General features: G+C 45.1%; 1 protein-coding gene across 2 annotated transcripts; it reads right to left on the bottom strand.

The window, feature by feature from the left end:
- Nucleotides 1–650: 650 nt before the first annotated feature.
- On the bottom strand, nt 651–14,785 carry LPL (lipoprotein lipase). 2 transcript variants are annotated; one of them, XM_075726350.1, is made up of 10 exons: nt 14,713–14,785; nt 8,939–9,105; nt 8,631–8,810; nt 7,884–7,995; nt 5,712–5,945; nt 5,214–5,456; nt 3,972–4,092; nt 2,935–3,117; nt 1,678–1,782; nt 651–696 (listed from the first exon to the last, which is right to left on the bottom strand). In XM_075726350.1, the coding sequence occupies exons 1-10, from the start codon at nt 14,783–14,785 to the stop codon at nt 651–653; spliced, it is 1,464 nt and encodes a 487-aa protein (XP_075582465.1). The 2 variants fall into 2 exon arrangements, with proteins under 2 accessions (XP_075582465.1, XP_075582467.1); XM_075726352.1 differs by having other exon boundaries at nt 8,939–9,102.
- Nucleotides 14,786–15,477: the final 692 nt, after the last annotated feature.

Here is a 15,477-nt window from a genome sequence, read left to right as displayed (position 1 = left end):
AGTATATAGTTTAACAGATCATACCTATTGCTAAGGAGCACTGGCATCTACCCCCAGTAAAACACATTCATAACCACAAACCAGAAAATTCATCCCCATATTAAGTCAGTCCCTGACACCTTTTAGTAATACACACAGCAAAGGTGTTTTTTCACATGAGAAACCTACTCATTTGCTAAACACACACTTGAAGACAATGAACTCTAGCCACTGAACTGTCTGCAAATTCAGTTAGCCAAGCCTGAAAAACCTGTCCAGTTTCAGAAGACTCCTGAAAAGGAAGAAAAGCCAGGTACAGGGCTTTGCTTCTTTTCAATAAATACTAGAAAATTGCTATGGAGGATTTAATGTCAAGAAACCTTGTCACAAGGCACCATGATTAAGCAAAATTACTTATTCCTTCCCAGCACTCAAGCCTTCGGCAAGTTGTTTTGTGGGTTTCTTTTTAACTATTTGGATAATGTATTTTTATTGTTAGTAACTTTGTATGCTGAGACTTCCTTACAAGAAGCCTCCTAAGATAGCTAGGAATAGCAGGCAAAAAGCCAGCAGCAGATAAATATTTCTATATATTTGGTTCTGAACATCCAGTCCACAGGGATGAACAGACTCTCCTCCTCCCCAGTGTGGAAAATCTTCATTCTTGTCACTTAAGCAGATTCATGAGCAGAATTTTCTTTAGAGGCTTTCTTGGCACTGTGAGGGGAAAGACAGGTAAGGTGAAGAGGAAGACATAAGATACTTGTTCCTTTTTGACTTATTTTTGAGACTCAAGATTAAAAAAATACTACTTAACCAGCAAATAAATTATAAGCTTGGGCTTTTCCTGGCTGCGGCTTTATTTTACACATCAAATACACACAGCACTCTCAAGGCCTCCTCAGGTCATTGCCCTGGAGTAAAGGTCAGCACATATGCCTTTTTACGTAGAACTAGATCTCAGTCTAGAAGTGTCCCCATGAGACCTTTCACACACAGCAACTGCACTAAAATAAATATAACCACTTCTCCAGCTCAAACTTTACTGGATAAAGTCCAAATAAATCTGGCCCCACATTTGAAAGTTTACTCTGTGGCAGAAACATTATTGATCAAAAAATTAAAGGGCTATTAAACACAAAGACTCAATCTCTGATCCAAATCAGAGATGCAAATCTCAGGAAGTCACTGACCTGGCAGTTGCCAGCAGAAAGCAGTATGACAGGAAGAGCACCTGCATATGCCTGCTCAGTTTCTGTACCAGCCTCCGAATCTGCTGCTGGCCAGTGAGGGAGGGCAGGCTCTGGACTGACTCAGTATGGATGTTTGGATGTTCTTCAATTAAGGGTGAATGTAGGGCATCTTTAGATAGATGCGTGCTTTCCTCTTTGTGTTACTGTCTTGTCTGTAAACCCTCTCTGACAGTCATTTATACTTGGCCACCATGTGAATGTGAGAGGCAGTGACTTGTACTTGCTTTTCAGACATGCCAACAACCACACAAGGAGTGGTTAGCAGAGAACCAAATTAGGGGTTTTTAAGCTGCCATAAGCAAACCTCAGGTTAGTCTGAGTTGTGATGCCTCTGAAGCCTTGAGAGGACTAATGCACAAGTCAACTACATCAGGAAGTTTTATTAGATCCTCCTGCTACCACTCAAGTTTCCCCCAACCCAAAAAAACCCAGTGATCACTCATACCCTCCTCTCTTCCTGTTGACGGGCTGCTCCAAGCATTTCACAAATATTGCTGCCTCTTCTCCCTTACTGAGACGTGAGGTGCCTTCTCGAGAACAGAACACCACCCTGTGGAATAAATATTGGACAATCACATGAGCCGTAAGTCTCTTTTTAACCATAGGAACAGGACTGGTGCTTGGAAGCAGTCTTTATACTTTGTCATGTGGGGCACTACTACTTTACAAGCCTGTAAGAAAATTATTTTTAAAAGAATTCTGTGACAAAAGAAACGCTATGCAAGAAAAACTGGTAAATGCGTTATGCATGGACCTCAAACTGTAGCCATAACTTCTGCTGGTTCTTTGCATAAAATCTTCTTGTGGCTAAGAGCAGAAACTCTATCTCAAAGTCCCTTGGATCTTTATTTACACCAGTCCTTGTGTGACTTGTCAGGTGAATGATCTTGGAAGCAAGCCTTACTCCCTCAAGCATGTGCAAACAAAGTAGGTTGCCAATTCCAGCAAACCTGAGCAGTTGCTTTTCTATTTATCAGTACTTTCCCCACCCCTATATTTGTTCAGCTCTGATAACTGTTCTTTGATAAAGTGACTGCCTTGTTTATTCAAAGAAGGAACATATTATTCACAGTACTGTACATATGACATGCATACTCTGTTCTGGGTCCATTTTCTGTTACAAGATCTCATGCTGAGTGAATATGACTATTTCAAAAGGTTCAGGTCAAAGCAGTTCTGTTCAGACTTTGATGTTTTAACATTCATGCATTAGCAACATCCTGCAGTCATGTGTTTTCAGTTTTCACCCACCATTTAGGTATTCCCAACCCCTAAGAAAATCGAAGCAATGATTTCTTGTGCAAACGCACTTCTCAAAGCATTTCTAAAAATCTCCTCCTAAGCATGCTCTTCACAAGAAAACCTGTGCACCATGTCTAGAAAGAGAAAAGAACTACAAATACAGAGATGCTGGTTCATGGAGATCGTCTCCAGCATATTATAACTAACCTGAGGCACATGAGATAGTGGTATGCAAATTAGTTGTGTGGGAGTAAAACTACAGATTGCAGATCCCAGTGGAAGCAAAACAACTGAACTTGGCTGACATAAATGCCAGTTTGGTGCCACTGGAGCCCTGATTATCAGTGCTGCACCCATTTGTAACTGCTTTCCATGTTTTGTCCCACCCTGCAAGATACCAGGAATCAGGAAACACTGTCAATTAAAACTAATATAGCTTATAACAATCAGAACAAGTTACTTTTTCTGAGTTTCTCCTGACTTCACTCTGACTCTCTGGATGTCAAATGTAAAAGGAGTCCACCAGTCTGACCAGCTGAAGAAGGTGTCTTTCTCCCACTGCAGCTTCAGCATAAGCAGGTCACCAATGTCCACTTCTGTGTAAATCAGGAAGGAGAAGGTCTTGTTTGAGGAGACTTCAGGCCTGTTGGGAGGGGAATAAGGGGAAAAAAAAAATGGGAACTATTGGACAGAAAGAAAATTAGGGGGAAACACAGATCCAGGACTTACGACCAGCCGGGTTAGCTCAGTTGGTTAGAGCATGGTGCTATGATTCTATGTACTTCACAGAAGGAAGCAACCTTCTCCATAGTTCTGATGGATGAAGGAAAACTACCCTAAGCTTTTGTAGAGGCACAAGGAAAAGCTTTCTGCAGCAAGGCTGGTAAAACCCTGGGACAGACTGCCAGGCAAGGGGTGTCTTCTCCAGTGCTGGTGGCTCTCAGAGAAGCCAGGCAAGCACCAGCCAGGAACAGTTTAGGTTCCTCAGAGTAGAAAACAGACTTTGGTGCTTTCCAGCCTGGTTCCCTGCCTGCCCAGGTGCAGGGATGTAAGCACAGACTTCTGCTTATTTGCAGAGTTGTGGAAGCAAATCCCATGTCTCCCTCAGCATCTGCACCGAGGCCTTCAGACCCATCAGACAATTAATTCCAGGTTGCAGACTGCTTTTAAGGAGCTTTAACACAGCTGTAACATGGCATAAAGATACTGAAAAGAAAAGAAAACAAGAAACCTGCCACACCAGAAAAATTCTTATTAGGCTGAGCCACAGGTCAGACTTCACATTTCCATATTTCAGATCTCTTATCAAGAACAGCTCCTATAGAGCTTAGATCATTTGCCCTTGATCAAGGGGATGCATCCACTGCTGAAGCTAGAGCACATGCTGGGACCCTGTAAGATTTCTGTAGCTGGAGCTAGAACAAGTTTTTCAGCTCGGGCTTTAACAGATGTAAGTAGACTCAACAGTACACTGCAGTTGTTTCTGTAGCTACTCACAGTGTGAAAGCAATGTTCTCACTCTGATCTAGAGTGCCATAGAGAGAGATCAGGAATGGCTGGTTTGTCTTTGTCGTATTAGTCTTTCCAAAGAAATGGATCTTGACCTGGTAATGAAAGACTGGAAGAACACAAAAGAAAAGGCCATTAGGAAAACTCAACCTCCAAAGAGGCTGCTGGTGACAAAACCACCCCAAAATTCCCGTGCAAATCCTAGCCTGCAATACACCAACATCACTAAACAGAGGAGTTTAGTTCCCTGCAGGTATCCAGGGAACTATTTTTGTGAGTAAGTAAAGACTAGGATTCAAAGGAATCACACTTTAAAAAACACTTTTGCAGTTATTGCAACTAAACTCTGCATTTAAGTTGATTGCCACTATAATAACACCAGAATCTGCAGTATTGCCTTCAAACCTGTTTTAAGTGTGTAAGACTTGCCATCCTTGACTTGAAACAAGTGAGCTGTGCCCTTCTCATCCAGGAGCCTTGGTAAAAAAAATTCAACCCACTGACACTGCAGATTAAGCACCAAATGCCAACAAAACACTAGCCTTGCAGCTGTTCTAACACTGCAGGAATGTGCCCTCTGATTGCTGGTCCATCACACAATGCACACAGTGAGCATACCATGTGGCACAGTCAAAGCTAGGGAGGAAAAAAATAAAGTAGTAAAATTCAACTCGGAAGCCTTTTCCCTAGCTGAAAGCCTTCCAGTTCTTTCTGGCAATGTCCTTCTCAGACCTACCACTGCAGCAATGGGTATCAAGAAGTGCTGTGATATTTTAATGAGGGCTGTGCTCCCCTGGCAAAGGCACTATAAAAGGCACAAGTCTGATGGTTGCACATCTTTGAAGAAGTTGCTCATCAGGCTGAGCTCTGCTGATTATTTTCCCAGCAGTAGGACAAATTCATTTGGATGAAAAATACTGAAAAAATTTAGAAGAGTCAGTTGTTCCAAGTGACCAGGCCACAGAGTAAGTCTCTTAATTTTGCTACTTAGAAAATTGTTACAAAATACTTTCCTTTTTGTATTCTACCCGCCACCTCCACACCTTGAGTAAGATGACAGTGTTCTTCTGTGACTGCACTTTAGCTTGCACTTAATGGCAAATTGCAGGCAAGCTTCACCCCTGCTCAGCACAGGTACCAAAGCAGCAATTTTGTCATCTGGAGCATGCACCCACCCTGACACACAGCTGAGCAAAAGTACCGGTCTTGCTCACCACTAAGCAAACTTACCTTTATAGGGCATCTGAGCACGGGTTTTCAAGTACATTTTGGTGTTTCTCTTAGTCCTCACTCTATTGACCTTATAACCCAAATTGTTGCACCGGTTCTTCCGGCAGCTCAGGCAGAGACCCTTCTCAAAGGCCTCCTTTGTGTTGCAGCGGTAGGCCATGCTGGGCTTTTCTTCATAGAGGAGGGAGTCAATGAAGAGGTGGATGGATCTTTCATGAGAGCATTTCACCAGCTGATCCACATCTTAAAGAAAGAAGATGTGTAATATGTATACACACATGCATATAATGATATAAACCCCTAAGGGATGAAACCCCTAAGTGATGCTGTCAACAGGCACAATCCACTATGCCAGAGCTGGGCTTTATAGGGTGACTTAAAAGCACTTAAAAGAACAAGTTCCTGTGCCTCTCAAAGAGGTCTTTGCTTGCAGAAAACCTGCAGGCTACTGAAAATCTCCCTTTGGATGTTACACTGTTTGTTTCAGAGCAGCCTCACCTGAAAAGCCTTTTTCAGCAATCAGACGGAGTGCTTCTCCCAGGTTGCAACCTGGCTGGAAGCCTCCACCATTAGGATAAATATCAATGTGTCCAACAGGCTTCTGGATCCCAATGCTGCGGTCTGGAGAGCCTCGAGTGTAGGTGTGTAGGACATCCACAAAGTCAGCATCATCCGGGGAGAGGCGGGTAAGGGCATCAGCATACTCAAAGGTAGGACCAGCTGGATCCAGCCCTTTATGGGGCAAACCATAAAGAAAAACTGAGACTATCATCTGCCCAAGACACTGACAGTGATAACAAATGCCAAACTCAGCCACCACATTGGGCTGGAGTATGGCATATGGTGCCTGTGTCACTGCAGACATTACAGTGGGATCATTTAAGTAGCATTCATGTATACAGGAGAATCAAATACACTACCTTGAAGTGCTGTCACTCTTTAAAAAAATAAGGTGTATGTACACATATGTAAAGAAGCCCAGATAACTTCCTCACAGCTGTAGCATTTCCAGTGGATGGAAGAAATAAGCTAGTAAGTATTTTCTCAATGTCTTCCTCTCTTGTCAAGAAACAGAAGAATTGTAAAATTTCTATTTGAAGTGTCTGAAGTGTGGAAAATGTCTTGCTGCTAACTCCCTGCTAGGGGAACAAGTGGGAAACAAACAAGAGCTTCACTGTCTACATGCCTACGGGGAAGGAGATTATTATGGTAAACCGTCAAGCTGCAGCAACACTGACATCAAAAACACCCAGAACTATTCTGCCAGTGAACAAGTACTATCTCTTGAATCCAGACAACTACTTGAGAGATGGCTGAAGGCAGAGCTGACAGGACATGCCTTTTCTGCAGCCTTCAGCCAGGGACAACCACCTGGGCTGCCCACCCCTGCTTAGCCTCACCCAGTCTGAGCTGCCTCCCCCTGCTGTGAGGACTTCAGGGACCACACCCCATCACTCCTTGTGCTCACAGGTGATGCTGCTTTCCCAGGGAAAGGTTCACCCTGGGCACCAAGGGCAACCGTGGGGGTATAACAGAGGGCTACAGATATTTGAGTGGCTTGGCAGCCTCAGTGAAAGCAACAAAGCCACAGCTGAGAGAAAGGAAGGGTAGAGGGACTAGCACTTTGGCCTCCTGATTTTCATCTACCACCTCCTAGGAGTCAGCCTTTCCTGACACAACTGCTGCCTAGCCCACCCCCCAGCACAACTGTGGATCTGGGGTCATAGACAGGCTCAGGTAAGAGAGCAAAGGGTGCCACAAGGAAGGGAGCTAGGCTCCCATTTGAATGCCACTCCCAAGCTCTCTCAGCAGTGAAAACACCACAGATGAGTGATTTTTTTTTTCCAGCCTCATTTGCTGATGTTGGCATTTCCTTTGTCACCAAGATCAGTGCTAGGGGCTCGGCTCTCCAGGTGCTGGACTATAAACGAGCCCCAGAGTGGCCGTGCTCTCCACCTTGTCCAGCACACTTCTCAGCCTCCAAAAGTCACCCTAAGCAGACATTTAAGCATGCATAGGAACAGAGCAAGCATATACTTCTCTCCCTTCCCAAAACTCTCCCAGTGTTATTTCAGCCTAGAATATTACTTGAGCCTGTTAGGATTAATTTTTTTTAGTAACCCATAGTCCATATCTTCTGATTATCTGTCCAATCTCCCTTTAAGCCTGTATAAACTTTTTGCATCCACGGCATCCCATGGCAAAGAGCTCTGCAGGTACTACACCCACTGCAGGAGGATCTACCTCCTGTTTTTTGAACAGCTCCCACCAGCTGCAAGGGATGATCACCAGGACGAAGACAACCAGCTGAAATTCTTGTGCTGCAAGAGATACTGTGACCTTCTGCAAGCCCTGGATTTGATTTGGCCAGTCTCAATCACATCCCCCTCCCAACTAGTCTCTTTTCATAGCCAATGAATCCCTGCCTGCTCACTCATTCCTTGTGCAGAAGCAGATCAAGGCTTCTCACCCACCACCCTTTGTTGTTCTTTTCTTAAGCTTTTCCAGTTCTGCTACAGAAATATCAGCCCTGCTGATTCAATAAAGAATGAACACATAACCTAAGTACTGCCAACAAGCAACAATTATTCTGGTGATTTTCCAGAGGAACATAATACTTCAGCATCAAAGAGACAGACCTCTCCACTCTACAACCACAGGTTTTCTTACCAGTAATTCTGTTCACCTTCTTCTTGGTCAGGCTCCCAGCAATCCCAGCAGCATGAGCACCTAGACTGTACCCCAGCAAGTGGACATTGTTGAGAGGATAATTGAATTGCTCCTGTAGAATAGAGCAATTTGTTTGAAGTCAAATGGGAAAACATCAGAAGACACAAGGGAAAATGTTTTGTAAACACTGGGATTTCTCTCTGAGCCATGAATAATAGAAGAAACACTAAATACAATTAACATAAATTTGTGCCATACCAGGTTGCCTGAGTTAACTAACCTAAGGCAAAAATCTAATCAGAGGGGAATGCAGGATGAAGGACAGAACAGAACACAGGACTGCATATTATATCAAAGGTTTTCAGCCACCCCCTCCCCACCAGTTTCTGGATCTCCTAAGTATTTCCCAAAGGCAGGGCAGATTTCTGTTTCTCAAGGACTGGCTGCTGTATATTACATAGGAACCTGTCTTTCATAGCTACCTCTCACAGAGCCTTCAGAAATACTGTGGACTCATAGGACTCCACAGACCACAGGGTGAAGCTTCTGGAATGCCCTATAAAAGGCCTCCTTGTATAAGAGATAACCATTAAATTAAAGCTGGGATTTTACCCGTCCAGCAAAAGTACTGTCTGCAACAGCTTAACTCCATGTACCCAACAGGAGATGATTAACATGGCTGCATCATTGCTGTTGTGTCTCCTAGGACATTATGTACAACATGAGATATGTGACTACATGTCTTACCTCCATCCAGTCAATAAACATAGCAACATCCTTTCCCACCAGCTTAGTGTATGCAGCAGACACTGGGTAGTGCTGCTGAGCTCGAATTAGCCAGTCCACCACAATGACATTTGAATCGGGTTCCCTCTTGTACAGAGCATCCACCAGCTTCGGGACCCAACTTTCATACATTCCTGTCACCTGTGGAGGGTGTTTTTAATTAAAAAAGGAGATCTCTTAATATTATCTGTGGTGTATGTCTGTACTGACATATGTAGCAGTTTATCAGGAGTGTGGTTAAAAGGGAGATTCCTCCCCTTTCTTCTTACCGTCCACCCATGGATCACCACAAAGGTTTTACTGGTATGATTGAAGTTGCACCGTGCCAGGCTGTCCACCTGCCCAGGAACCAGGTAGCAGACATCCTCATCGGGCTCTGCAGGTGTCCGTAAGGAAAACTTGCTCTCAATTCCCTCGAAATTGGTCTCAGCTTCTGCTGTGCAAGAGCACAGAAAACGTACAGCAGTGTTTTAGGACTATTAGGACAAACAATTCAGAAATCACAGGTATGATGTCAGAGAGGTATCAGGAAAAGTCAAGAAACAGGACATGTGTTTTTCATTTCCTACAGCGCTCCTTTTGCACCACAACAGCCATTTAAAGAGGAAATCAAAGAGTGAAAATTGCTCCCCCTCCAAGGTCCTGCTAAAACAGTGAGAATCTGGCCAGCTGTCAGAGGTACCAATTCCTTTTAGGAGTCAGTATTTTCCCCATTACTTTATTAATAGGAAACCTCTGAATTCCCACAGCAGTGCAAAAAACTGCACAGGACAGTCAGACAGTGCATGCAGGAAAGCAGCAAGTTCCTACCGTACTATTACATATTTTGGTGGTCCATCTTCAACATCACTTCACCAATAATCACTGCCCAACAAGGCTCTTCATAGCACCCAGTAGCTGCAGTGCATTAAAAATTAGACCTGCAAAGTCACCACTGTTTTACAAAATGCTAGCTTTAACTTTCTACCAACAGAGAAAAACAGCAGGTGAGACGATTAGACACCCATTAAGGAAACTGAACTAGCAAAGCAGAAGCCTATATTCTGAAGGCTGTATTTTTTCAGATCATCTGATAACCAACACTGCAGAAAAAACCTTCCTCTGCCTGAAGCTATTTTGAATCCGGGGGTGGGGGTGATAGGACAACACATCAAGATCATGTACTGGTGGTAAGGAAGCATGTGATGGCCTGAAAAGATCACTTCTTAGAGAACTCCCTCCAGCTTCATAGCGTTCCTTTCATTCCTGCCAAGGCAGAGAAGTGACTTCAGGCTTCGTGCTCACTACTTCCTTTGTCTTGGAAGAAACTGAAATGCCTCCTCTTTTTTACATCTGATTCAACACTTAAGTACTTCTGTATCCAGCAGACCTTGTAATTAACTGTGGACTTAAACTCCAATGCTTTTTGAACACTGGGCCCTACTTTGGCAACTTGCATTTAGTAAATATTCATTGCCTGTTTTCCAAGTGCAGCTGAACTCAGGCCAACTCTGTCCTGTTCAGTGTTGTGTTTCCTGGCATCATGACCACCAAGCTTTCACAAACTCCTAAGCACATGTTAATGGATGGCTCCAAGCCACCATAGGGAATGCAAAGGGACACGGTGATGACCTCATGCCAAACATGCAAAACAGATTTCCACTCCTCCTCTTTCTCCCACTGCAGAAGAGGTATTCTATGATAACTGGTAGATTTGTATTTCTCCATAAAGCACCACTCAGAGGCAATAAATAATGAACTATTAATTTTTTTTCTAAAACTTAGTTTTTCTGGTCTTCTCATTCAAGCTACCATACTCAGCAGGGCACTGACTTACACCTGACCTCACTCAGCCCTCAAGTAGCTGTATAAAGTCTGGGAGGTTCCCGCTGTGCTTGAAGGGGCACAGGAATCAGGGTCTAACCTGTTGCATGAGGTGTAAAACCAGCACACAGGCTGGCAACAAATGCTTATGTACAAGCCTTGGAGAGACTGCTGTCATCTGCAATCAACAGCTTAACATTGTCTGAGGTCATCAGGACTGCTCACCTGCCGAAAGCAAAGCACATGCAGGGAAGTAACAAGAACTGTTCACTGAACAGAGGCAGTGCTCAGCTTTAGGTTTTGACCTTGACTACACTAGGCTGGCTAGCTAATCCAGGATAATTACACTGAGGGCCCCCTTCCTGCCTCCTTCCCCCTAAAGAAGGGATCAAGTTTATGAAAAACACCCTTCTCCAAACCAGATGTATTCACATAACTGAATATAAGACTTTACATACTGAAAGCAGAATTTACCAGACTAAGCAAATGTTGATCTTTCTCAGAAGTTGCCCCTTTCTCGTATTTTTGCACATTCAAAACTTCATTTTCTCACCAAGAGTACATAACCCCTTTCTGAAACAAATCTTTAGACTTACACTATTTACTTTCTAGCCAGAAAAAGTCCCAAAGGCTGATTTGTTAAATATCAACTATAACTATTCACTCAGCAGTGAATCAGTAAAACCTTGAAAGGACCAAGAACAGCTTTCAACTGTAAGGCATACAATGCAAGGACTTTCAATTATGTATATTCCTGCCCAGCACAGGAAGGTGAACAAGAATAGTCCACCTGCTCACTAGTTAATAGTGCTTCCTTTAATACTTAGGTTTAAGTCCAAAATTATATCTATCTGATAATCAGCCAAAATCTAAAATAAATTTATATCCTGTCTTGTAGTGTGTTTTCAATTACAGACGCATGCTAGAATTTGCATACAAGTTCAGACCACATCTCTTTTGGAATAAGCTTGTGATAAACTAAATTTACAATTCTAAGTGCACTGTACTTAAAGGTGCATTTAGAAAAGTGCACCAAACTTAGAAAGATTGCAGTACAGTGGCACCTACCACTGAAGATGTGCAAAGTGCTTCACAAATATTCATGTGTTTCAGCCTAAAAATCTTTGGGTGGGATTTAAGGACATTGGAGCACTGAGATGCAGTCACTACCAGGAAAGCAGCACCTGCAAAGCAACAGCCCCTGAGTTAGGGAAATAGCAGAATGCCACTCTGGTCATTTAACTATGTTGTACATGGAGTTAAAAAGTCAGAAGAAGCAATTAACATCTTTTATGCTCACAAAAAGTGTCACATTGTCTAATGTCCACATATGCTCAGTTCCCAGCAGCAAGATACCCTCTGGAGGAGGAAGTGTGTGTGGTGGGGTTTGTTACCAACTTCTTAATGATGTGCTCATTAAGAAGCTACCCTCAAAAGTTGCCCGAGTTTGGCTTTGCGAATTCTGTATGGCTCAGAGCACAAGATAACTTGTCTGCGCCTCACGTTGTGCTGCACACACACTGCAGTACCGCCTCATCTCCCACCTTCTGCAGATTAAATTTTAGAAATACAGTACAGAGGTACATAATAGTATGTACCCACTCACCACACATACTGACGTCTGTATGTGCCATGCTTTAAAACTGCAGCTACAAAGTGTATCACTTCAGAAAGCTAGCATTTCCCACTTATACTTTTGTACCTCAAAGTACCTTGGTCTATTCAAAAAAATTTTTCAAAACCAAACTTTCCCATATGTAGACTTTTGTCACAGACCTTTTCCTCATAGATTTAAAGTGAGAAGTCTCCTTGAATCACATCCTAACTGAGCCAGTCAAACAGTTGGGTCTCACAGCCTTACACAAAGGCACAGAAATGCAGAGACAGTCAACATACACACTCACCACTGGTTAGCTAATTATGTGTTTCAACCCAAATTAATTAAACCAGGGAAAACCCAGAAATGGGGATTCTTCAGCATGTTTCTGAAAGATGGATAGAAATTTACCTGAGTTTGCCTCAGGTTTTACATAATGTAGATACAGAAATTAGATATAAAGAAATTCATGTGCATCCGTACCGAGACACTGAAATAGTTTTTAGTGACAAGAAATTCCAAGTCCATTTCTAAACAATGCCTTGAAGAAAAGCAGACATGGAAGTGAAACCATGCTTTTGCTAAAAACTACACTTTCCCAGGCTTAGTTCAGCAGAGGTATAAAGGCATGTGTTCTGTATTGCAAAAGCTTCCAGGTACACACTTGAAAATACAAGCTTCTGTTACAAAATAAAGTTTTCTGGCTACTGCTATGTGCTTACAGTTAACAAGGAGACCTACAAAGGGATTAGGCAACTGGAAATGGGAGCAGAATTAAGAATTAAGCCACCAATTTCAGACCCGAGCTGGCTTTTCTAACAGCCTACAGGCTGCATTGCCAAACTCCATCATTTTATCATGCTCTGCAAACTTTCTGATGCTTTTCTTACACCTCCACTCACATAATCTCAGTTTTAATATTTTAAAAAAGCTGTCCTGTATGTCAAGGTATAGAGAATATCATAGCACTCAGAAGAAAGTCCAAAAAATGCTTAGAAACTGGGAAAAGTCAGTAGTTTCATTTTCCTGTTTAAACCTCATGAGACTTTGGACTTGCAATTTATGAAACTCCATTCAGTTAGGGACTCCTATGAATTTTGGAAGCATCCCACTGACTTTAAGCATTTTGAGACAGTACAAATACAAGTTTACACACTAATCAAGAGAATCCAGCTTCAAGCTTCCTTCATGGGAAGCCCAAGGCAACCGATTTTGATGAAGAAAACTGCTTATCACTGGTCAGCTGGGTGGAGAATGCAAGTTTCGAGGAAGTAACAGCATCTGGAATATCAATCAAAAGTTAAACTGCCCACATGAGGCACAGGATGCCAAATATAACAATGCATTTGCCAGAATCAGTGCACCTGAACTACAGTTTTAAAAAGGGAATCTTTGATAAACAACAGTTTCCTAGCATTATGTACACAGAAATGGAAATACTGTATGAAACCTGGATACTGCGATGAAAACTACTTTTGATTGTCTCTAATGGCAAAACATTGGATGCAAAGCAAGAACACATTCCTTTGGCTGTGCCCTAGCACCCCATCCTCTTTCTTTTGAATACTTCCCTTCAGCTTCCTTGTACACAAAAGAAATACAAAAGCACCTGCAGTGAAAAAAGAAGTTTCCATATTCCATTTTAGTATCACACAATAGCTTTAAAAGCTACAGTCACATTTTCTTCTAAGGCTGTGGACTTTTAAAGATAGACATTATGCGTGGGAGACTAGTGTAATAAAGACAGACTGTAACAGGGCACTGCTAACATGAATTTCAGGTGTACTGGTCTCCTAAAACTAACCTCTTTGCTCATTAAAGCTGTAATCATGTTGTGATTAACTGAGAGAGCATTAGTGAACATCTAGTAGCCAACACTCGCACATGTTGCACTTTCTCTAGCCTGTAGGGTGCCTGTACACAAATGCAGGTACAATAGGTGTAGTGCAAGTACAGTCATATATGTATACGCAGACACTGTGAGAGTATACCCCTCTGTTCACTTTTTCTCTAATGGATTCTGCTACATTAACTACAACCCAAACACATCATCATGACAATGATGAAACTCAGCTTTGCCTTAGACAATCCGGACCAAGAACGGTAGGAAGCTGGGATGCAGGGCACCCACGGAATGGGCAAGTCCCATGCACAACGAGGGATCCTGGCCCTGCAGGGAGCCGAGGGACCCCACCGTGGTGCTACCGCTGTGCCAATCCACCTCCAGCAAGGGACTCGTGGGAGCCACCTTCCTCCGGGGCCGGGGGGGAATAAAAAAAACCCCACATCCCAAACCTCCACAGCCCGTGCCATCAGCCCGGCAGGTTGTGCCTGCGCTCCGGACAGGGAACCAGCCCCGGGTCTGTCCCAACAGGATGTAGGTCCCCCCAGCGTGGCTCTCCAGAGCCTTCCAAGGCCACCCCACGCCACCCAGCTCCCGCAGCATCCCCAGCACCCCGGGAGAGCCTCACAAAGCTAACTTGCAGACTCCCCTTTCCCGCCACGCCGGCACGCACCCGCCATCCGAATGCAACAGGCATGCCCGGCAGCTCCCCTACACCCCCCGCCGCGTGCGTGCTGCGGGCTCCGTCCAGGCCCCCCACCCCCACCCCCCGCCGCCCCCTCCCCGGGCCGGGGACTCACCGCCGGCGGCTCCCGGAGCAGCCACCCGGAGCAGGCAGAGGCAGAGGGCCACCACAAACGCCTTCCTCCCCATCTCGCCTCCTCTCTCCCCGCGCTCTGCCACGGCAGAAAAGTTTCGGTGCAAAAAATTTAAAAAAAAAAAAGTTTTTAGGTTTTTTTTTTTTTTTTTCTTTTTAAAACACAACTGCAGCGCAAAAATAATGCAACGCCAATGAAGCACTCTGGGAGCAGCCGGCAGCCCCGGAAAACACCGGCAAGCCAACCCTCTGCCACTGCCGCTCCTGCCCCAGGCCCTTATGTCCCCGCCAATATGCAAATATGCAAATGAGCCCCACACACCCATTGGGCGCGCGCCGCGGGGCGGGGCCGGCGCTGCCCGAGAGCGGGCGGGGTTGGGGGGGGGGGGGGGGCGAGCCCCTCCCGCGGGGCGCTGAGACCCCGGTCGGCCCCGGGGCGGCGCGGCCCCCGCCACGGCACGGCCCCGCCACGACCCCCGGGACAGCCCGGCCCCCGGCACGGCCCCCGGCACGGCCCCCGGGACAGCCCGGACCCCGCCACGGCCCCCGGCACGGCCCCACCACGGCCCCCGGGACAGCCCGGACCCCGGCACGGCCCCCGGCACGGCCCCCGGCACGGCCCCCGGGACAGCCCGGACCCCGGCACGGCCCCCGGCACGGCCCCACCACGGCCCCCGGGACAGCCCGGACCCCGGCACGGCACGGCCCCGGGCTCAGCACGGCATGGCACGGCTCGGCATGGCACGGC

This window comes from Pelecanus crispus, chromosome Z, assembly GCF_030463565.1.
Source record: "Pelecanus crispus isolate bPelCri1 chromosome Z, bPelCri1.pri, whole genome shotgun sequence".
Classification (NCBI taxonomy): domain Eukaryota; kingdom Metazoa; phylum Chordata; class Aves; order Pelecaniformes; family Pelecanidae; genus Pelecanus; species Pelecanus crispus.
The sequence above is the reverse complement of the archived record's forward strand: the minus strand, read 5'-3'. Positions and strand labels throughout refer to the sequence as shown.